The following is a 24,267-nucleotide window of genomic DNA, read 5'->3' on the forward strand; positions in this document are numbered from 1 at the left end:
ATTATTATTATTATTATTATTATTATTATTATTATTATTATTATTATTTTACAGTATCTAGCTTCTAGTTGTGTGGAAAGAATTGTGGAAAAGAATTTGTTTCTCAACTTTCCAGGAATATTGCTAAATGTTAATTAAAAAAAAAAAAAGAAACCTCACAATTTGCCATGATGTTGTCAGTGTACATTTGAGCAACTTAATTAGTAAATTAAACTAAGAGCTAAGACTTCTTTGATACTTCATTTTTTTTCTTAATTTCCATAATCACATAGTTTGTGTGCATGTAATTCTGTGCATCTGTGTTTATGTATGTGTATGTGTCCTAGTATATTTCATTCATTTTAACTGGTTTTATTTTGATTACTTCCTAGAACTGATTTTTTCGTTGATGATTCCACTCAATATGATCAAGGCATTAGAGATATTTTGTTCAAGTCCCAAATTGAGAAAAAAATATTTTTTCCCTTTCTTTCTAGACATCTTCAGATATTTTTACCCTCTACTACAAGCTGCCATTCTCTTTTCCCTATGCAACTCTTCATTCATATCTACCATTCTCATTTACCACCATACATCTTTAGTGTTTCCACCACTTACTCTCTATATCTTACCGTCACCCATCATTATTCCCCCCCCCCCCCATTACACTGTTCATGTTTCCATTCAATATCTTTCTCAACAACCATCTCTCTTCTATTACTTAATCTTCTACCATCACCTTGTTTCACTCTGTTACACTCATTCTATCCTCTTTCATCCTTATGGTATCCACTCCCTTCTTTTCATAATCCTAGTCATATTTGCCTCCAATGACTGAAGACCGCCTTAATTTTGCAGGAGACAAAGCAACCCTTACTAGCATTAATGCCGTAATAAAATGCATCATGCACACCCTATAAAGTGATTAGCAAGTGAATGGAAATAATGTGAGAGAGAGGACTCATTAGTCTTGCTGAGTACTTGACAAACTCTTTGGTATTGGTTCCTCAATAAAATGGCAGAGTGACTCAGACAGTAAAGTGAAGTGTCATAAAACTGGTAGAAGTAGCTAAGTAGAGTATAGGTAGAAGTAGCTGAGATAAGCTGAGTATAAGTATAAGTAGCTCAGATAAGAAGAGTAAAGGTTGAAGTAGCTAAGATAAGTAAAGTGTGACAATACAGTGCTAGATTGCAGTAGTAGAGGTGAGTAGCTTAGACAGTAAAGTATCACAATACACTGGTGGAGGCAGCTCAGCTAGTAATGTGACTAACCCTTTAGCATCGAGATTTCTGTGTCAAATGTGAATCTTATATAGTCATACTGTTTTGAATTAATCATTCATTATCTCATAGCCTTGAAATTGCAGTGAATGTGATTATTTTTAGAATAATATTGTAGATTAAGTGTGAGAGGCTGGATCTGGCCAGTTCGATGATAAAACATAGATTATTTTGGCCAGATATGGTTGGTTTAAACGCCGAAGTATTAAGTAGAGTAAGTGATAGTGTTCAGTGATGTCCTCCTTCATTCTGATTTCAAATCCCATTCATGTCAGCCTTGCATTTCTTCCCCAGTGACTCAGTAAAAATAAGCACCAGTAGCTTATTCTGGATTGATTCGTTTTATTGCAGACCACCCTACTTTTAACACTAGTAGGCTATCTCCTTAGGTGACAAAGTAATTAGTGCACCAGTAAGCTTTCATGTGTAAAGGGTTAAATTATACCATATGTAGGGGATATTTTCTTAATGATATTTGTGTCTCCTACTGAGTGCCATATTAGGACACATTCACCAGATCTTTTTCGTTAGGCGAATGATTAAAAAAATTTTTTTTTTTAGGGTTACTCATCTTTTTAACCCCTCAAACTGCAGCCCTCTCTAACCCACTTCCTCTTGTTAACATCTCTTATACACATTGATGTACAGCCAGAAATATGACTGTAAAATGTTTAGGTACACTACTAACCAGAAATATGATTGTAAAATCTTTAGATACATTATTAGTGCCTGATGTTGGGGAAAATGGTGGAAACCTCACTTTTTTTTATATACAGTCTAAAGAAAAGTAAATAGCTTGGGAAACGTTGTTATGCTTGTGGGAACACTGCCTACTTTTCTTTTGATAAAATAAAGGTAATTTTCATTGCCAGTCACAGTCTTGGATTATTATATTTCTTGTATGCATCTTTTAAGGATTACTATTCTGATATTAGATTCCTGTTGCATCTCTTTACTATCAACTTTGAAATTTTACTTGTATGTGTGTGTGTGAGAAGGTGAGGATGTGTATGGGTCGAATTTGTTCTTTAACTACAGATGTGTTATACCACACATCATATCAGTCATGTTCTTCTCCTACCTATACTGGTAAAACTGACAGTTCCAGGAAAGAAGAGAAATCACAGTCACAACTGATCAAGTTGTTTGCCTGCCAGGATCCTAACTAAAGGGGCTGGATTTCATCTCTGATCGCACACACGTACTGTGTTCCCACTGCAAAGATACGAAACAAACGGCATTTTGTTTTAGACAGATGGGAAGTTATGATGTTTAAACCTTTTTTACTTAATCATTTGTGATGTCTCTGTTTCTTTTTGGAGTATCATTATCCACTCTTATTTTTAGGGGTTGTAAAATGAAAGCTAAATTTCCCATTGGTTTGAATACCAGTCTCTTTAGCTTTAGCTTGGATACCAGTGTTTGATCATTGATCACTATGAGCACATATCATCAAGATTATTAGAGGCATTCCAACATTGTTCATTCCATTTATTTTTTTTATTGTGTACGTTATCCAGTTTGACCTTTCTTTTAAGGCAGTTGCAGTGTGACTTGGAAGTTTTGCTTCTAGCATGTAGGGGATTCTTATTTACTCACTTATGACACTTTTCTTCCATGCAGGCATGGGTGGGATGTTTTGACAATGTGCTATAGCGTGACTTCTCTCAATCCCAATTTGTTTCATCTAAGTTGTTTGCCATCTTGATCTATTATGATCTCTTCATTTATTTATTTTCTTTGCATGAAATAATTTTTTCTTGATGGAATTTTCTACTTTTCATATGTTTATAATCAACTAACACTGCTTACTTATAATAAAATGTTTCATTTTAAAGTAATTTAAGGTGTCACAACTAGGTGGTTTTTTTTTATTGTATACATACTATTTTACTTCTTTACCAGATTAGTAAAACAACATTGGTATATGATGGTATAATAATATAATACAAAATAAATTTAATGATAAATAAGACAATAAAATATAACAAAATAATAATAAAATTACAGCTTTATTTGTAAGATTACTGGGAGAAATGCCATTTGGATTATTTGAATCTTAAGATAATAAACACAAATTTTGAATATCATTTTTTAAAAATCCTGTTGTCTAACTGAATATTGCATGAATGTTGTGCTTGTATATATATATATATATATATATATATATATATATATATATATATATATACATATATATATATATATATATTTATTTTTGCTATATCTTTGTATATGCATTCTAAATACTTCCTGTGATATCTCTTGATTATAATATGGCTTCTTTGTAGCCATAGAAATATTTGATGTGTATATTGTTTATATCTACTTTGAAATTTTAAAGCTAATGACATACACTTCTCCTCTATGTGTGTGTGTGTGTGTGTGTGTGTGTGCGTGCGTGCATGCGCATGTATACACACATATATGCATACATTGTGTATCTATAATATATGAGTCTGTAATATACACTCATTGCATATCTATGAGTCTGTAATATATATATATGCATATATCATAGACATATTGTGTATCTATGTGTCACACACATATCTATGATATATGTGTGTCACGCACATACATTGTATATCTGCAATATGAGCTTGTATGTGTGAATCTATGATATATGTATGAGACTATAATATATGTATGAATGTATGTATGCACCAGTAATATTCTTATATGTATTTATATATGATTTCGAATTACATGTTCTATTATGGTTAGTATTAAATGTTTACATATTCTTTTTGTTTCAGTTGTGAACATATTTTTGTTGTTAGTAGTGGTGGTGCTTAGCAGAATTGGCAGGATGTTGACAAAATGTATTGCAGTATAGAGTTACGTTACGTTGATCTCATTTTGAATCTCAGTTGACCTTTCATCTTTCCAGACTTGGACTAAATAAGAACCAGTGTAATGCTGGTGTTATTAGATGGGATTAGCTATTTCCTGTCACATCATGTCTAGCCTTTTAGTGAATAAAGAAGCAATGTGTGACACAGTTAGTAAAACAGTGGGGAAATCTCAGTAGAGGCGTCTAAGATTTTCATCTTTTTTGGGTTGATAAAGGATATATCCCAAAGGTGACCCCCACCCCCCCAATTTGTGATTGTATCTATGTTAGAAATAATAATAATAATAATAATAATAATAATCTTTGCTGCTATAGGCACAAGGCCTGAAATTTAGGGAGGGGGCATAACTGATTACATTGACGCCAGTACTCAACTGGTACTTATCGATCCTGAAAGGATGAAAGGCAAAGTCGACCTTGGCAGAATTTGAACTCAGAATGTGCAGATGAATGGAATGCCGCTAAGCATTTTGTCTGGCATGCTAACAATTCTGCCAGCTCACCGCCTTCGGATATAATAATAATAATAATAATAATAATAATGGTCATTGAAGAAGGTGAACTGTTATTGTTGGAATCCTGGGGTCTATACATACGAAGCTCACAAACTAGTTTGAAAAGGTAAATGTGAAGACAAACGCACGAACATAAAATAGCGTTGATTGGAACGGGAGAAATCTTCCACAAAGTTCTTGAAATCTAAATGAAGGAGGTTACCATAGCTCACTGGCTGAGGACAGCTGACACCTTGTTTCATCACCCAGTGAAGGTGCTGTGTTAAACAGTTGTAGGAATGATGATTTCTTTTATTTGCGAAGGGGTTTCAATCAGGGAGGACATTACAAGGACAATTTACTATGTATGGGGGTTACATAAAAGATGTGGAGAAGAAAGGGAATAATTATTATTATTATTATTATTATAACTGAGTGGGGATTGTGTTATAGCAGTGTTAGTGTCTCATTAAATGGCTTACAGTAATAAGTTACATACTTTTGTGTTATAAGTTCAAATTTAACTGAGGTCAGATTTGCTTTTCTTCCTCATTAGGGGCTAGTTGTAGTTTGTAGTCATCACAACTGACTACAGTTTTTTATCCCTAAAAATATTTCCTTTTATATTGTATAATTTACATATTCCCTTATTGTTGTTCAGCTCTAGGATATCAGTGATAAAACTCACAACCTGTGATTGAAGGTATACCAGATATGACCATTCCATTTATATTTCTGTTTTTGAGACAATATATATAGGACTACAACATCTAATGTGTCCTTTCTTAATTCAAAAGGAGATACACTACAATCTGATTGAGATTTAGCTGTTATTTCCATCATAATGAGCCTGCTCTGTGAGGTAGGCTATAGATGAGTTGGGTACCTGGTTTATCTTATATAGATGTGTTATTTGCATAATTTGGATTTATATAATCCCAAGTTATGTATATATTTATGGCTACTTCTGTTTTAATCTGTAGTGCTGCTGTTAATAGTGTACTTGTTGATATCAAGCAATAATGTAATATGTTATGTTTAATATATATTATAATCCTTTCTACTATATGCGCAAAACCCTTTGTACCATAGGTAAAAGGCTGAAATTTGTGGGGGGAGTGAGCTAGTTGATTACATCACCCCAGTGCTCAACTGGTACTTATTTTGACATCCCTGAAAGGGTGAAAGACTAAGTTGATCTCAGTAGAATTTGAACCCATAAGATAAAACCTGGAGGAAGTGCTGCAAAGGATTTTGTCTGGCATGCTAACGATTCTGCCAAAATGAATTTATATGTTATAAGAATGTCTAAACTTTCAAGTGCACATGAAATAATTCTTCTTTGGAACAGTGGATCTTAAAGCACATATGGCTGTATAAATAACAGCATATAAATTTTTGGTTGTGAAACCTTTTTGGATAGTAAAAGTTGAATGCTGTCCATAATAGGCTCCTGCCATTGGTATAGGAGATATTGGTTTGTGTCTTGTGGCCCGCTTTTGACATTTTCCATTTTCTATCCAAAAGAGGTTTCAACCCAGTTATTTACATGCTATTATTTATAGCTGTATATGCTTCAAGATTCACTTTTCCAAAAAATGTATTTAGTTTCTGTCATCAAATTTTGATTGTATTTTTTTCCTATTGCAAGGAATTCTGTAAACCAATTTTTTTTCTACAGGTTTCAAATTTCAATGTTACATGCACCCAAGCCATCCCTCAAACCACACTATGCTTATTTAATATTTTTTATTTTATTATCATTTTAGTGTCTCCTGCAATTTTTGTTTTCATTTTATTATTATTATTATTATTATTATTATTATTTATAGTAAAGTGGAATATGGGCAGACTTTTCCATCCCTCTGCCCCAGAGGTGGGTGGGTGGTGGTGTCAGTAAAATATGTCATAGTTAAAATGCAGTTGCACAAACCAACCATAAAAATTTGTATGGTTGTGTATATGTTAGAAAGCATTGCCTTTCATCCTTCTGGGACCAGTAAAATGTAGCAGTTAAATACCGGATGCCTACATAATTCATTGTTCCCTCCCTGCTCTGTATTTCTGGCTTTGTGCCTATGTAAGAAATAACAACAACAACAACAACAATAATAACAATGGTTATTATTGTTATTATTATTATTAAGGTGGTGAGCTGGCAGAATTGTTAGCGTGCCAGACGAAATGCTTAGCGGTATTTTGCCTGTTTCTACGATCTGAGTTCAAATTCGGCTGAGGTTGACTTTGCCTTTCATCCTTTCGGGGCCCATAAATTGAGTACCAGTGAAACACTGAGGTCGATGTAATCGACTTGTCCCGTCTCCCAAAATTTCAGGCCTTGTGCCTATAGTAGAAAGGATTATTATTATTATTATCATTAGTATTATTATCACCACCACCACCAAGGCAGCAAGCTGGCTGAATTGTAAGCATGCTGGACAAAATGTTTAGCAGCATTTTGTTCATCTGTATGTTCTGAGTTCAAATTCTGTTGAGGTCAGTTCTGCCTTTCATCTTTCCAGGTTTGAGGAATTAAGTACCAGTTACATTCTGGGATTGATGTAACGGACTCGCACCCTCCCAGTAAAAATATTTTAAATTTCATATTTGTGCCTATAGTAGAAAGGATTATTAATATAGTTGGGAAGATGATGGGTTAGCAGAATCAGTAGAACATGGGACAAAATAGCTTGTATTTTTTCTGTCCTTTCATGTTCTGCGTTCAAATTCTGCCTAGGTTGAATTTGCCCTTTTTTCCTTCTGGGATGATAAAATAGACGGCCAGTTAAATACTAATCTAGATTTAATCAACTGCTCTCCTTCAAATTGGTAGCTTTGTGCTCTCATTAGAAATTATTATTATTATTGTGCAAAAATGCAAAACAAATCATTAAGAAACACACCCAAAACCACAAACACCTATGTATTTCAAACCAATTCTGATTTGCCAACCCTATTTCTTCAGGCTGTGAAAGTCGCTTTAACGGGAATGGTCCGACACCTCTCCCCTCACCACCAGGCACTCCCAAGAAAGTATCCTCTCGTGGCTCCAGTTCTTGCCACAGCTCAGGTGAAAAAAAATCCTACTGCTTTATTTGTTGATTTTTTAAGTTTTGTTTTGTTGTTTTTCATTGTTTTTTCCCATCTATTATTATTATTATTATTATTATTATTGTTACTGTTATTATTGCAGTGAGCTAGCAGAATTGTTAGCTTGCAAGGCAAAATGTTTAGTGGCACTTTGTTCCCTTTTAAATTTTGAATTTGAACTCCATTGAGGTCGACTTTGCCTTTCATCCTTTTGGGTTTGATAAAATAAGTACCAGTTGAATACTGGAGTCGATGTAATTGACTTATCCCTTCCCCACAAATTCCAGGCCTTATGCCTACAGTAGAAAGGTTCATGATTATTATTATTGTGTAATATATATATATAATAGTAATGATAATATTAATAATAATAACGTTTTTAAAGAAAAAAATTATTTTTTTAATTATTAAATGATTTTGTTTTTCACTTTATTTTTTGTGGAATTTTAAAAAGTTTTATTTATTTTTTGTTTGCTCTTGTTCCTGCTTTCAGAAATGCTTACCCTTCCCCCTGCTACACCATGCTATCTCCCCCTCCTAGTGAGCATTGGTTTAAGGGGATCTGGTTGTTAGGTTGCACCCTACTAACCCACTGACTGGCCTTTTCAGCCATGCCCTTCTGTTAACACTTTCAGGGTTGGGTCTTTGATTTTGTTTGGCAGCAAAGATGTATTAGTGGATGGAGAATGTTTTCATTTCTAATGTATGTTTCACTAATGAGAAAAACCTCTGTGTGTGTGTGTGCGCGTGTGTGTGTGTGTGTGTGTGTGTGGTTTGCAAGCATGCATGCATGCCTAAAACCTTTTTCTCATTAATGTCACATTCTTTCTAACCAAATCTGTCTCTTTCTTTCTACTTTCGATGCTGGATGATTTCTTGATCCTGTTGTCTTTTTCAGTTAATCATCAATATCATATTCTGTGTGTGTGTATGAATGATGTATTTACACACACACACATACACACACACACACACACACACACACACACACACACACACACACACACACACACACACACACACATGTTAATGTGAATGAGAGGATTGAGCAGACAGGTTACCTGTGGGGACATTATCTGTTCCTGTATTATGAGAGGCAGTGTTTGTTTTTATGCCCATAATCAAGGCCCAATCCTTTCTTCCCAAGTGGTATGCTTGAAATGTTCAGTTACAGAAGGTTCAACCTTGATGAACTATGCAAGAAAAGTTATGGCGAGGGGTTCAATATTAGAGCTAGGCTGGATAATGTACAGTCTGGGTTTGCTGCAAGATATGTAACCACAGCTGCTATATTTCTAGAATGTCTGAGAGAAAAGAACAAAAGATTCTACTTAGTGCTTGTCACCCTCATATAAGGTTTTTTTTTCCTTTTTTATTTCTTCTTTGATGGAGATGGAGCATTGAATAAGGTACATTTAGATCAGGGGCCGGAGAACTTTTTTAACCAATTACCCCAAAATATATTTATTTACACTGACGTAACCCCGCTTGATTTGAAAGGAAGAAAATCATAGATAACGAGGAATATGTTTTTTTGTGTAATTTTCTTGTCTAATGAGTCCTCATTACCTCCAAGAATTTCATTTTTACCACATTTGGGGTAATTTACCCTGGTTCATCGACCCCTGATTTAGATGAATGGATCATAAATTGCCAGATGTTGAAAATTAGATAATGGGAAGGTATGTCTGTGGGTCCTGGGAGTAAAGTTAGGATTGGCAGTGAGTTTAATGAGGGTTTAATGAGGGTTGATGGAGTACAAGTCGGCTTTGTTGAGGATTTCATTTTGCAGATATGTGTTCAGAGAGGCGTTTCAGTATATTGGTATGTATTTAAGGAGGGATTTTAGTGTACAGGATGTATTTAGTGGGTGATTTTAGGGTACAAATATGGGATTAGGGATTTCACTATATTGGCTATGTGCTTAATGGTGAGTTTGTGGCTCAGAGTACAGGTACGTGTTCAGGGATGAGTTGCTGTGTAGTGTAATTAGAGATAATTATGTGGTGAAGAATAAACAGCGTCAGTCTATTGACTTACATTTCAATTATGATGAGTACAATAGACAGTGCCAAACATTCTGGCCCTATTAAACCTCTTCCTCTAATCAAGTCCTAACATCATGAAATAGAAGAACATTTCATACGATGCAGTACTTGATATATATATATAAATGGACAGTGTGATCATGGCTGGAACACTTTTGGCTATAGGTCTCCATGATTAGGGCAGAGTTGGAGCTATTTATTCATAACTTCAAACATTGTCAAAATCTGTTGTCAAATAACTTTCATTACTAACCTGATAAGGTCATTGGTTTCTGTGGTTGCTTAATTGTGTTTGCATGCCTGATTGCACTGGTACATGCATATTGTGTGTGTACATTCATTTACATCATTATATCCATGCACATGCACTTACACATATGTATATGCGTATTTGTTATGTATTTTATATGTGTATCACATGCAATATATGATACTTACATACATATATAAAATATATGCATATATATATTACATATGTGAAGGTGCATGGCTCAGTGATTAGAGTGTTGAGCTTATGATTGTGAGTTTGTAAGTTCAGTTCCTGGACCAGGCTGTGTGTTGTGTTCTTGAGCAAGACACTTTCTTTCCTGTTGCTTCAGTTCACTCAGCTGTAGAAATGAGTTGCGACACCACTGGTGCCAAGCTGTATCAGCCTTTGCCTTTCCCTTCGATAACATTGGTGGCATGGAGAGGGGTGGCTGGTATGCATGGGTGACTGCTGGTCTTCCATAAAAAACAACCCGAGGCTATGTGTTTGCTGGTGAGGCAACATTCCACCCAGACTTGTGCCCCAGAGGGGAACCTCTTATGTGTGCCCATGGTCATTCATGACCGACGGAGTTGAGTTTTTTTTATATATTGCATATGTATTCATGTATGCATATATTATGTACATGCTTCATATATGTGTGTATATATATATATATATATATATATATATGTATATATATAGTCGGTGTATCGTATATCCCAAAAAGAAGTACATTCTAAAGAATAGAGCAGTAATGTATTTACAAGCAGTTAAATATATGTCTGGTTAAATAGTAACCAATGGTTTCACATCCACAAAGTGGAACCATTGATCACTCATTTGCCATTGAGTCTGATGAGCTGTCTATAAGGCCTACCACTTTATGGATGCAAAACCATTGGTCGCTCTAAGATCGGATATATATTTAACTGCTTGTAAATATCTATCTCTCTGTCTATATATAGATACACACACATGCTGTAAATATGTTATATATGTGTGTGTGTGTGTGTGTGTGCAAATATGAAACCCATATGCAATATATGCACATTTGTATACAAATATATATTGCATATGTATGTGATGTGTGTGTGTGTATATGTCCGCATAGATTTCATTCACTTCTGGTTGTTACACATGTACTATTTGGACATTAATTTGTTGCTTCAACATATCTCTATGTAATAACTTTTTTCTAAAGGCTCAGTTTATAATTAGCTTAACCAATCTTAGAATAAATTGGACCCTCTTCTAATTATCTTCCAAATATGTTGAAATGGCAAATCAGTATTTCGAACTTGTATATATGTATACAACATTTTTTATTATACCCCACTACTATTATGTTGACTTCTATATTTTTGTGTGATATTATATACTTGTTTGAAAGAACAAGTTATTAATTGTAATAATATTTATATAGGCATACACACATACAGGTATGTAACCAATTTCTGACAGCTGATGATCTGGTACCTATTTTAATTGACCTATAGTTACGTGAGGACAACTATAGGTACTCACGTAACAACTATTGTTAATTTTTTCGCTATCTGGCCTTTAAGACATACAGGCATTTATTCATTAGAAAGTCGAAACACTCGCTAACACTAATAATATGAAGGTGCAAATGTTTAAAGCTAAGTCTACCATCACATGTGAATCGACTAAGGATTCTTTCTGTGTGCAAAGTAAATTAATAGTTAACTTACCTTCACTGCACAAAGAACACAGTGTCAACATGAAAGAAGAAATGATAAATATATGCACTTCACTTTCAATTTGGTGAGGGGTCCACTGGTTAGGAAGTTAGTGTGTGGCTTTAGATTCTTTTTTTTTTTTTTGCTTTTCAATGTTTGCATCTTCATATTATCATAGTTGAAGGGTTGGTTTCTAGTGAATAAACAAAAGTGTGTAGTGAAGGTTTAGTAGGAAAAAAAAAATTATTAATGTGACAGCAGTCTTCTAAGAATTTACTCAGAATTATTATTATTATGTAACCACTTTTAAATTCAACAACATGGATAATCTGACATGAACCTGGAACCAAGGTTGTCGGAAAATTGGTAGTGTGTCTGTCTGCATGTATGTATGTATGTATATGAGTATATTTATATATGTCTGTATGCATGCAAATTCGGTTTTTCATTCGTTGTGTTTTTCCCCATGCAAGGTGTATCATGTGTGACTGTTTTCATCCATCATCAACATTCTAGGGTCTTCCCGACACGGATCTCCTATGCGGACTTCCCAGAAAGAGGAAAACAGCAGAAAGGAGGGCAAAGAGCAGGTGGTGGTGATAAAGGAGGATTTGCCCTCCGCAGCAGTTCCAGCTAGTGCTTTTGCTCAGAGAGCACTGCGGGGAAACTTGCCCCGGGAACCCAGTGTGGAGAGAGCAGTATCGGAAAGTCCTGTCTCTGACCACTCACGCCAGTTGTCACCAGTTAGATCAAGGTGAGCTTCTTTTTCTTGTTGTTTTAAAATCTTAGTAATTGAGCACTAAAACTATATTAATTGAACAGTAACATTACATTAACTAACTATTAAAGCTATATTAACTGAATATTGAAACTGTTAACTGAGCAATAAAACTATATAAATGAGCAGCAAAAACTGCATTAGATGAGCATTAAAACTATAACTGTGCAATAAAACAATCTTAAATGAGCAGCAAAAACTGCATTAGCTGAGCATCAAAATATGACTGTGCAATAAAACAATATTAAATGAGCAGTAAAAACTGCATTAGTTGAGCAATAAAACTACAACTGAGCAGTAACAACTGCATTAGTTGAGCAATAAAACTACAACTGTGCAGTAACAACTGCATTAGTTGAGCATTAAAACTATAACTGAGCAATGAAACTATAGTGAATGAGCAGTAAAAACCATTATCTGAACATTAAAACTATTAAGTAAAAAATTATATCAACTGATCGTTAAAACTTTATAACTGAGCAGTAAAACTATGAAATGAGCATTGAAACTGTACGAACTAAGGATTACAGCTGTTTTAGTAAAGCATTAAGTTTGTTACCTAAGCATTACAATTGTGATAAAAGAGGTATTTCAATACATTTGTGTGGTACCTAAGCAGATGAAATAGTGAATAATTCTGGAATGTTTGTTTTGTTTGGGTGTTATCATTTAAGCCTCATTTTCAGTTAGACCAGTAGTCAAAGCATTCCAATGCTGACCATCACCCCATTTTTTTTTTTATTGTTGTTTTTCGTACATTGTATACCTAGCTCGTCACTCCAGTCAGTGATTTCTGGTCTGCTCAACATGCCTTTAGTAACTTATGCTAATTGTTGGCCATTGAAGGTTAGCCAGAGTGTTCTTGTACCTTGGTGATTTAGTGATCTATCTCCCATTTCTTTTTAAAACTGTAGGATGTGAAATAAAATAAAGGGTAAGGATACATTAAAAAAAGCATATAATAGATTCAGACAATTAGGGCTCAGACTGGACCAATGCTAAACAGAGAATAAAGGAGTCCAAGCAAACAAGAGTTGACTATAAGCAATGTACTGGTCAAACAAATGAAAGTATAATATAAATCGAGCAATCACATAGTGGGTTCCTCCAGTTGTGTGATTGTCTGTAGAGTGAATTAGGGAATTTGGTGAGGCCACTGTGCTCAGAAAAATTGATTGAAGGACACGTTTTATAAAAGCATCTATTTTGTTGTTGTTGTTTAGGTCCAGGTCAACCTTTCTTATATTATGTATGATGAAAAGTATTTCAACTGTGTTCTTCCTGTTTGTTTTCGTTAGGCATAGTGTATTCTGACGACATCATCCAATGTATCTCTTTTTCAAAAAAAAAAAAATATCTTTTGAATGGTGGGTTGTGATTTGAAGGAGATTAGCCTGCTGTTTCTTGCAGGTTATTCAATTCTGTAGATGCATTCTTATGGGCTTCTTTATGTTGTTGGTTAGCCCCATCCCAAGGTCAGCACTCATTGCACCAGTCTATGATTAAAGACATTCCAGCCATGACCATCCTATATAGATTTACGCATATATATATATATATATGCTAAATAAACATATATTAGGCGTAGGTGTATTAACATATATTAGGGTGTTTGTGTGTGTCTGTGTTTGTCCCCCCAACATCGCTTGACAACCGATGCTGGTGCATTTACGTCCCCGTAACTTAGCGGTTCGGCAAAAGAGACCGATAAAATAAGTACTAGGCTTCCAAAGAATAAGTCCTGGGGTCGATTTGCTTGACTAAAGGTGGTGCTCCAGCATGGCCGCAGTCAAATGACTGAAACAAGTAAAAGAGTAAAAGAGTATAAATCCATGATATAGACCCATAGAAATTAAACCCACCATGTGATTATAGCACAACACTCTCAGTAATCAGGATAAAAGAGTTAATCAACTAGTTTCGGTTTCTATGTTTAAGCCTCTTCAGGACTGGTTTAAGTTTCGCTAACAGATGAGAGAACATAGTGACACAAGATCAGGACAGATATGGCAGTGTTCCTATATTGATACTAAGATATCTCAGTCCATTATTTAAATAAGTTATCAACACTGGACACTTGATACAAAACTGGTAAATTTACTAATTTATTCTCATATATACTGTTAATGCCTTATTTAATTAATATTTGTATATTTAAGTAGATTTGTTGTTCTACCAGTTACTGTTTCAGTAACTAGTAGGACCACATATTTGGGCAAAGTACTTCATAAAGTATGGAATTGTGTAGATATTGATTCATTCAGTATTTGGAAAAGTTGATCTTGGAGCAGATAAAGCTATAAATGATAGTGTTTAAATACTGGATTTAAAAAGTCCCTTGGATAGAAAAAGTTGAAGGATGTCTTTGGAACTTGAACCCACATCTCTTGTAACCATGATGGGAATTCCACCACTGGACCAAAGCAATCCTTCAAATTTCTTTATTAGTTTTAGAAACTTTATTCTTAGCAACAACATCTATATGTTGTTGACATCATAAATATTTTTAAACTTCAAGAGAATGTGAAATAATTCTTTTTTTGGAAACAGTGGATCTTGAAGCGAATAAAGCTATGAATAATAGTAAATATTGGGTTATAAAACTCCTTTTAGATAGAAAAAGTTGAAGGCTTTATATACATACATACATCTCCCCTTGTTTATCACTGATTTGTTCATCACTGATCTGGGATAACCTGATATACTAATTGTGAATCATGTTATGCTTATCACAAATTGATCTGTGACAATACAGAGTGATGATCAGTCCAAGATTCTGCTTAGACTGCGACCATCTGCAATGCTTAGTACAACATGGTGTCTTGAAACAAAACCCATTTTCCTCATATTTCTATTTTTTCATTTACATCTGATTCATTTAATACAGTGTCCCTTTTTTTTTTGGAACCATATACCTGTGATATATGAGGATGGATGTGTGGGTGTGTATGCATACACACACACACACGCACACACATGCGCGCGCACACACGTATATGTTTACATGTATAAAATTGGTTGTGCATAGGTTCTTGTTTTTAATGCTTTTTGCATTTAATTTAATTGGAAAAATTTACTTTTTTTTTTTTTTGCAATTTTTTGAAAAATTTTCTTAGCTCAAACAAGTTTACATGCTTATTATTTATTAACAAAAGTTAAATCCTCTTCCTCACCTCCATCTCCCTACTCTTCACCAGAATTTTACACCCACTTTTAACAATGGCATGGGATGTATTGAATAATGCAATACATGCATGCTGTTGTTGCTTTGTTTTGCATCTGTACTATTCTGTTCATCCCTGCATGATTTGTCATGTATTCGATGTCATGTTATCATCGTCATCCATAGTTTGTCCAGATGTCAGCTACTTACATTAATTACTGCTTTCACAGGTGGGTGACCCATTTTGGTCTTTATTCTCTGACCTTTGAGCTTCCTAAGCTTCTTAATCTGGTGTGTCTTCACCTTCTCAAATTCTTTCTTGTACAACTTTTCTAGATCTTGTTGGATTCTCTCTCTGTCATCTGTTGGATTTTCTTCTCTGGTCATTCTGGGACTTGAAAAATAATATCAACAGAAAAATAGCATCAGCAACATACCTAAAGAATGAGAACAGTGTACCCCATTAGTCAAATAAAGGGTTGGGTTCGAAATTCTACCAGAACACCTGATGAAGGCTGGAGAGTACATCAACCAGAATGTTGTGATATCAACAAACAAGGTGACACCTATCTGTCCATTGTAAATAATGATAAAATAAAATACCAGACGAGTACTGTAGTTGCTATAATCAACTGTTCTCTCTTCCCAAAATTTCTGGTTCTCTATCTATGTAAAAATTATCATTATTATTATTATTTAAGGCAGCGAGCTGGCAGATTCATTAGCACGCTGGACGAAATGCTTAGCGGTATTTCGTCTGTCGCTACATTCTGAGTTCAAATTCTGCCGAAATCGACTTTGCTTTTCATCCTTTCAGGGTCGATAAATTAAGTACCAGTGAAGCACTGGGGTCGATGTAATTGACTATCTCCCTCCCCCAAATTTCAGGCCTTGTGCCTGTTGTGGAAAGGATTATTATTATTATTATTATTATTATTATTATTATTATTATTATTATTAAACTAGTGAGCTGGCATTAGTGCATTGGACAAAATGCTTAGTCTCATTTCTTTTGGTTCTTCACATTCTTAGTTCTAATTCTTCCCAAGGTCAACCTAGCCTTTCATCCTTTTGGACAAAATAAAAAGAAAGTACCTGTCAAGTACTGGGGTTAATGAAGTTGACCACCACCTTCCCTCTGCAAAAAAAAAAAAAAGGACTGGTAAAAATTCTCAGTAGCATTTCTTCCGATTTTACATTCTGAGTTAAAATTCTGTCAAGGTTGCTTTGTCTGTCCTTTTTGGAGTCTGTGAAATAAATACCAGTTGAGCACTGGTATTTGGGCTGTGGGGAACTGCATGAACATCACAACATCGTATCGCCTACACATCCACTAAAACTAATAGTACTGGTCACTCATTGCTGAATATCTCAAGTCCTGAAGTGGTCACATGATCAACTCTTGCCGCTGTTTCCTTTCACTCTTAAAACTGCAATGAATGTTGGAGAAATTACATGGAATGTCAGTGCTATCAACTACACATGCTCTAAACATTAATATATTGATCACTCATTGATGAACCCCCTTGATAATGAAAGGGTCAAATTTATCCACTGTTGGGAGCTATTTTATTTCACTTCCTTCATTAGCCTGTATCTTTTATCTTTTTCTTGTTTTAGCCATTGGTCTGTGACCATGCTGGGGCACCACTCTATAGGGTTTTTGGTCCAATGAACTGTTCCAAATACTTAATTTTCATCATCTGGCACTTATTCCTATTGATCTCTTTTACTGGACCACTATGTTTTACAGGGATGCAAACAAACACCTACTGATAAATGCTGGAGGGGGTACAAACATAAACACACTCATACGCATGTGTATATTAATGTATACAGGGTGGTCCAAAAGTCATGCACCAAACATATTACTTATATTAACCATTATCTACCATATATTGTAAATGAGTTTTTTTATCTTGGTGCATGACTTTCGGCCCACCTTGTGTGTGTCTGTACACACACATGATGGGTTTTGACACAATTTCCATCTACCAGATTCATTCACAAGGCTTTGGTATAATAAAAGATACTTCGCCCAAGGTGCAATGCTGTGGCGCTAAACATGAAGCCACATGGTTTCAAAGGGAGCTTCTTATCCTCACAACCAAATAATGGGCTATTTCATTTAATTCATCACACCTGTTGACACTGACAAGCCACTAATGACCATCTCCATTCACAAAACAATTACACATTTCACTTTCAGCTTCATTCAGACCTGTTGACACTGACCACCCATTAATGAGCAACTCCCGTCATAAAACAATTACACGTTTCACTTTGGCTTCTTTCACTTCACAAATGGCCTTGACAGGAATGCATGAACATCACAGCACTGCTATCACCCACACACACTTCTACCAAACCTAACAGCACTCACTGTTTCCTGTGAACACTTCTGATCCTGAAAAACTTTGTCACATGATTGACTAATTTTATTTATTTATATTATTTGTCTTTTCTTTCTCTTGAATTTAAAAAAAAAAAGAATTATTTTATTTTCTCTCCCACTTTTTTTTTTTTTTTTTTTTTTTTTTTTTTTTTTTTTTTTTTTTTTTTTTTTTTGTTTTCTCTCCCCCACCACTGTTACCACCTACCTTCCTCCTTGCATCTCTCAGATTGTGCAATTTCCTCAACTGCTGCTACTGCACTGCTGTTGCTGGCACCGTTGTTGCTTCAACTAGAAACTGCTTTGCTGCTTACTGCTAACAACGATCATATATGTATGTATGTATGTATGGATGGATGGATGGATGGATGGATGCGTGTATTAGTGTGTTGATGTGTGTTAATGTCTGTCTATGGGTGGGTGTGTGTGTGTGTGTGTTAGTGCATGTGTTCATCGCATGTGCATTAGTTAAAGTGTGTTAATGCCTGTGTGTGTGTGTGTGTGTGTGTGTGTGTGTCAATGCATGGGTTCACAGTGGGTGTGTGTTAGTACATGGTTTTATAGTATGTGTGTTAGATTGTGTATGTTAATGTTTACGTATGTGTGTTAGTACATGGGTTGGTGTATATATATATATGTTAGTGTGTATGTTTGTTTTTCTCAGTAATGTTTTAGTGTGTGTATATGTGTGTATGTTTGTGTTAGTGTATGATAGTGTGTATGTGTTAGTATTTGTGCATGTTAGTGTATGTGTGTATGTATAAAGACAACACACAATATTCTCTAACAAATGAAATGTATGTAAAATTTTCCTAGAAATATATTTGTATGGATTGGTATATACACGTATATGCATATCTGTGTGTGTGTATATATGCTCATACACCACGTGTTTATATGAACGTGGGGTATATGTGTAACTGTATGTATGCTTGTTTGTAAATATCACATATAATCATGTCTGTATGTGTGTGTATATATATGTATACACATACAGACATGCACAAATATATGCATGCATATACACATATTCATGGATGTACATACATACTCTCTGACATGCACACACACACACATTCTTTTTTTTCTACACACATACACAAGCAGATTCCTAAAATAAGAAAAGGAGTGTTGTTAACTTTGCTGTACTGTAAAGTTTTCTTCCCTCTTTTTAAAACCAAATTATACATTTCTGTGTCCTAGTCGAGACCCAAGCAGTAGTCCTGCTCCTAGTCCTACACCACCACCACAACAACAACAACAACAACAACAGCAGCAGCAACACAACTCCGGGGCCAGTAGTCTCGGACATGGAGCAAGCCCACCTTCATCAGGTTCTGCCTCACCTCAACTTGGAGGGCCTACTGTCGCAAATGTTCCAAACGCAGCACCAGTCGCAGTAGCAGCAGCAGCAGCAACAGCAGCAGTAGCACCAGTGGTGCCACCTGGAGGCAGCACATGTGAGGCAGCAATCAAACCCACTTTCAATATTGGTGCAGTCTCACCAAAAGATGATACAATCAGGTGAGGAAGGGCCTGCTTTGAAACTTTTCTCTCTCCTGCATCCTTTTTTTTTTTTTTAGGGTTTTCTGGTTTTTTATTTCTTCATTTATTTATTATCTTTGTTCCTCATTGAAGGAAATGTAAAGAAAGTGTCTATTCAAAACGTGTTAGGTTAAAACAAAAGTATGAGCCAATGTCTCCAAGAACACGTATGTATACGTGTATGTGTGTGTATGTACATGCATACATACATATACACACATACATACATACACACACACACTTATGATGCATAATGTTGAACAGATCAGAAAGGAGTGTTTAATACATGCTGAAGAGGATATGGGTTTTTTTTTGTGTTTCATTGAAACCAAACCTGAGAGTTTGCTTTGCAAGTGGAGTTTCATGCCACTGTAATCTTCAGGCAAAACTCATTTCGTTTGAAGATCTCACTGGCTTGAAACTAAAGATGCACAACAAATTCTCAGCTTCAGTTACAATATATATATACATGCACACACATGCGCAACTGGTTCTCTGATCTTAGAGGGTTTCTGTTAAATTAAATGCCATCAGTGAGGCCAGAATAGATATAATGCAAGCACATGCCATCAGCAATTACTCAGGGTAGGCAGTTGGTGGCCTTTATGTAGTAAAACACACAAAAAAATAAGCAAACCACAGGCACTTGTCTGAGTTGTAGGCAGATTTACTTCTGCCTTTATAGCACGTAAATAAAATGTTGTTGTAGGAATGTATGCAGCACGTGTACTACAGAAGTAATATGCGTAGCTCAAAGACTGAGATTGAAAGGTAAGGGTGAATTATGCCTACCTAATCTATAAAGAAATAATATATTTTTCATTTTATACATAGTAATCAGAGTAACCTTCATGATTTTATTGGATTAGGTGCGTATTTTGCCATGACAGGAAAATATTGCTATCGATCTATCTTATCCAAGGTAGGCACTGCCTGCCTTGTCAGCATGTCCCTGATATAATGGTAAAATATTGAAGGTGCAGGTATGGCTGTGTGGTTAAGAAGTTTGCTAAGCAAGTACTTGGTCTTGTATTCAATACCACTCTTGTATAAAACCTTGTGTTGACCAATGCTTGGTGACTGATTTTAGTAGTAGGAAACTGTGCAGAAGTTCACTGTGTGTGTGTGCATGTGTGTTTCAGTTTGTCTTTCTTTGATAGTGTTTGAAGGGAAAAAATGACTTTTTTGTTGATGTCCCTTCACTTAGTAGTGTCACAAACAGAACTAACTAATATAGGATCCACATTTGAAAATAAATATTGGGATTGATACGGTTGACTAAAAACCCAACCCTTCAAATCAGTGCTCTAGCATGGCCGCATTTAAATAACTGAAACAAGTAAAATATTGTTTTGGGTTAGGGTTTCCTTTATTTGGTGCTGGTCATCTTATCAAAAATCCCAAAGAAATTCGAAACAAAAAAATGTTTGGTAAATCATCATCATAACTAAACACAACATTCCTTGGATTTCTTCAATTTCTGATTGATCTGGAATATTATGAAGTGCACCAGCTAATGCCAGCTTCTAGAACAATTGATTACAAAAGCATTGATGACAATTCAGAACCACATTGACCTAGTAGAGGAGAGAAGAGACAGCCTAGAATCGATGACAGTGGGAAAAAGTTGTCAATGGCCTATGCTCCATAGGGAGCACAGGGCTTAAGTAGTAAGTATATTGCTAGTGGCAGTAAGGGGTAGAACCGATAGCATCAAATATGCTATTTGCTATTTGCTTACATACCATTATGTTGTGGAGTTCAATTCCGACCTTGGATGACTTTATCAATCATCTTTACTATGTCCTTTGTCATACATACCAGTTTGTAGATCAAATTTCAGTTGTAATTAGGAGAAAGTCTGGAGACAGATGAGGGTATACGAGCCAGTTGCAAGACATGGTATTTTGGCAGTGTGACATTACTAATGTTTAGTCTCCTGTGGGCAATAAAGAAATAGATAATACTAATTGTAGCATAAACATATCTCTTGGCTAGGTTTAAATCTGTCTTTTTATTTCATTTTCTGTAATGTTTTGTTATAATTCTCTTGTGTATCATTGTAACTTTCTCCCTGGAACCCTGGGCTTGTAAAATAGAAACCCAACTCTCTGGTTCTATCTTTTATTTAAAGTATTTACTTTTCATGTAAAATGTATGTGTAAGGAAAATGTTTTTTTCAAGAACATTCCCCTCCTCATTGTCAGAAACATTGCCAGTTCCACCACCACCACCACCACCACTACCATCATCATCATCATCACCATCATGAACATCATTATCATCATTATTGTCATCATAATCATCATCATTAATTTTTTTATTATTATCATTATTATTATTATTATGCACCCTTTTAAATCCTAGCCAGGCTCATGGTCCTGGGTTCCCAGTTTCTATGGCGTATGTGTCCTCCCACCCCCTAGCTGGACGGGACGCCAGTCCATTGCAGCGTTACTCAAGAAACAGGAAGAAAGAGAGAGAGAAAGTTGAGCAAAAGAGTACAAAAAAAGTTGGGCAAAAGAGTGGGGGCACAATGGCCCAGTGGTTAGGGCAGCGGACTTGTGGTCGGAGGATTGCGGTTTCGATTCCCAGACCGGGCGTTGTGTGTGTTTATTGAGCGAAAACACCTAAAGCTCCACAAGGCTCTGGCAGGGGAAGTGGTGGCGACCCCTGTTGTACTCTTTTGCCCATCATCATTAATACCACTGCCTTAGTCATCATAGTTACGCAATTGTAACTAATGTATTTTTGTTGTTGGTATAACTATTATTATTGTTGATTTCCTTTTCATATGTATTCATGATTTTTCATTTATTGACAGTACAAGATATTATTGTATTTTCTTTTACTCCCTTTACTACAGGTTATCTCCAAAAGCTATTCGCAAAGACAGGGGTCGACAGTTGAGAAACAAACGAGAACGAGCAGCATCACCATCACCAAGGGAGACCACTCCGATCAATAGGAGTCGCTCTGGTTCAGCCACCATGATCTTTGAGAGGACCCGTGAGCCGGTGAAGGAAGCTCTCTCACCGTCTGTTGCCGAATGTCTCCGTGCTGTCTACGCCGCTTTTCTGTGGCACGAAGGAATCGTGCATGATGCAATGGCCTGTGCATCTTTTTTGAAATTTCATCCAAATTTATCTAAAGAAATGTCTCAAGTTGATGACAAAAAGTCAGAGAAAACGAAAGTCCGTCAGCCAGCTGAATCGTCGAAAGAAATCAAAAAGGAACCGTCCAAGAAGGGAGACAATTTGAACGAGACTCGTGTTAGGTTCTTCATTGAACACCAGGATAGTGTTGATTCAGATTCTGATGTCAATAGACAGGACAGTGTCCGATTAGGCACTCTGCAGACCGACTCAGGCAAGTTGGACCAGGTTAAGATAGATTCTGTGAAAATAGATCCTTTGAAACAACCGAAACCAATCCTTGGACGGCACAAATCTGAGGGTAGTGTGAATTACCAGGAAGACCCTCTTTTGATCCATTCTGAGAATGGTACTTATGAGCGAGAGGATGCAAAACTTCCAGCAACATTGTATCATTTGGTGGGATTCTGGGAGGAACTGGCATCAACAATGCTCAATGTGATATCAAAGGACATGATCTACCCAAGTCCTGCACTAAGCATGAAGACAAAGAAAGTCGAGAAGAAGGAGAAGGAAAAAACAAAAGAGAAACGAACAAAGAAAAAACGTGACCTGAAGCCAATTGTGCGGGGTAACTTGTTTGGAGAAGCAGCGGGTGTACTGTTTGCCGGCACAGCTGGTGCTGAGCGCGAGACAATGTGCGAACTGTGTGGTGTTATGTATCCGCATCCTGTCACCTACCATATGCGCCGCTCGCATCCTGGCTGCGGCCGATATGCTGGAGGCAAGGGCTACAATAGTGGTGGCAACTTCTGTGGTGGATGGGCCGGTAACTGTGGAGAAGGGGGCTTCGGAGGCAGCAGTTGGTACCTGATCTGTGATCGGTGCAGGGATAAGTACTTGCGTGAACGTCGACAAGCACAGAAAGACAAAGAGAAATCACGAAAGTATAAGAAAAAAATCTTCGCCAACAAGCAGCAGTCGAACTTGATTCCTATGGAATCTCATATAATTCTTAAAAACAATGCAATGTTTCTGTTGGATTTGGCAAGCGCCGCTGGAATCAGTCTTCCCTCGCACAGTCACAAAAGAACTCCAAATAGCCTTAATCGTTTGGATATGTTCCTACCGAGTGTCAGTGAAGACATTGGCACTGACCTCAACCCTTTCCCCATGGCGCCATTCCAATATTTGACACAGCAAGGTGCTCAGGCTTCTGACTCTGCATTCGCCGAGGACATATTCTTTGACACAGAGGAACGAGTGTTCGTGCGTTCAGGGTCATTGAGTTTGGCTCAGAAACAGCAGCGCTATCGCCCTCGGTTACCTACTGAACCACGTCACAGTCCTTTAGCCAGATCTGGCTCCCTCAGCCAGGAACTTCGACCTCCTTCAAACATATCACCTCCAAGCCCTCAGGTTAGTATGTTCTTTACATTCACTCTGCTTCTATGATGACCCTTGAGAAATGAAGGGCAAATCTTTTAGTGAATGTATTGTATGTTTGTGTGTCTACATGTGTGTGCTTGTTCTTCTGTGTGTATGTTTTTGTACCTGTGTGTTCATGTGTGTCTGTATGTGCTCGTGTATATATA

At 36.1% G+C, this 24,267-nt stretch overlaps 1 protein-coding gene across 7 annotated transcripts in view; it reads left to right on the top strand.

Annotated features, from left to right (window-relative positions):
• LOC106869699 (E3 ubiquitin-protein ligase MYCBP2) overlaps positions 1-24,267 on the top strand; it is a 145,882-nt gene that overhangs the window by 92,246 nt on the left and 29,369 nt on the right. For 3 of the 7 annotated variants that reach the window (XM_052972464.1, XM_052972463.1, XM_052972466.1), the window contains 4 exons: positions 7,577-7,681; positions 12,216-12,453; positions 19,236-19,556; positions 22,444-24,091. In XM_052972464.1, coding sequence (XP_052828424.1) covers positions 7,577-7,681; positions 12,216-12,453; positions 19,236-19,556; positions 22,444-24,091 — 2,312 coding nt within the window. The remainder of the gene's footprint in view (positions 1-7,576; positions 7,682-12,215; positions 12,454-19,235; positions 19,557-22,443; positions 24,092-24,267) is intronic. The other 4 variants (XM_052972462.1, XM_052972465.1, XM_052972469.1 and 1 more) reach the window with 2 other exon arrangements.

The sequence above is a fragment of the Octopus bimaculoides genome, chromosome 13 (genome assembly GCF_001194135.2).
Source record: "Octopus bimaculoides isolate UCB-OBI-ISO-001 chromosome 13, ASM119413v2, whole genome shotgun sequence".
Classification (NCBI taxonomy): domain Eukaryota; kingdom Metazoa; phylum Mollusca; class Cephalopoda; order Octopoda; family Octopodidae; genus Octopus; species Octopus bimaculoides.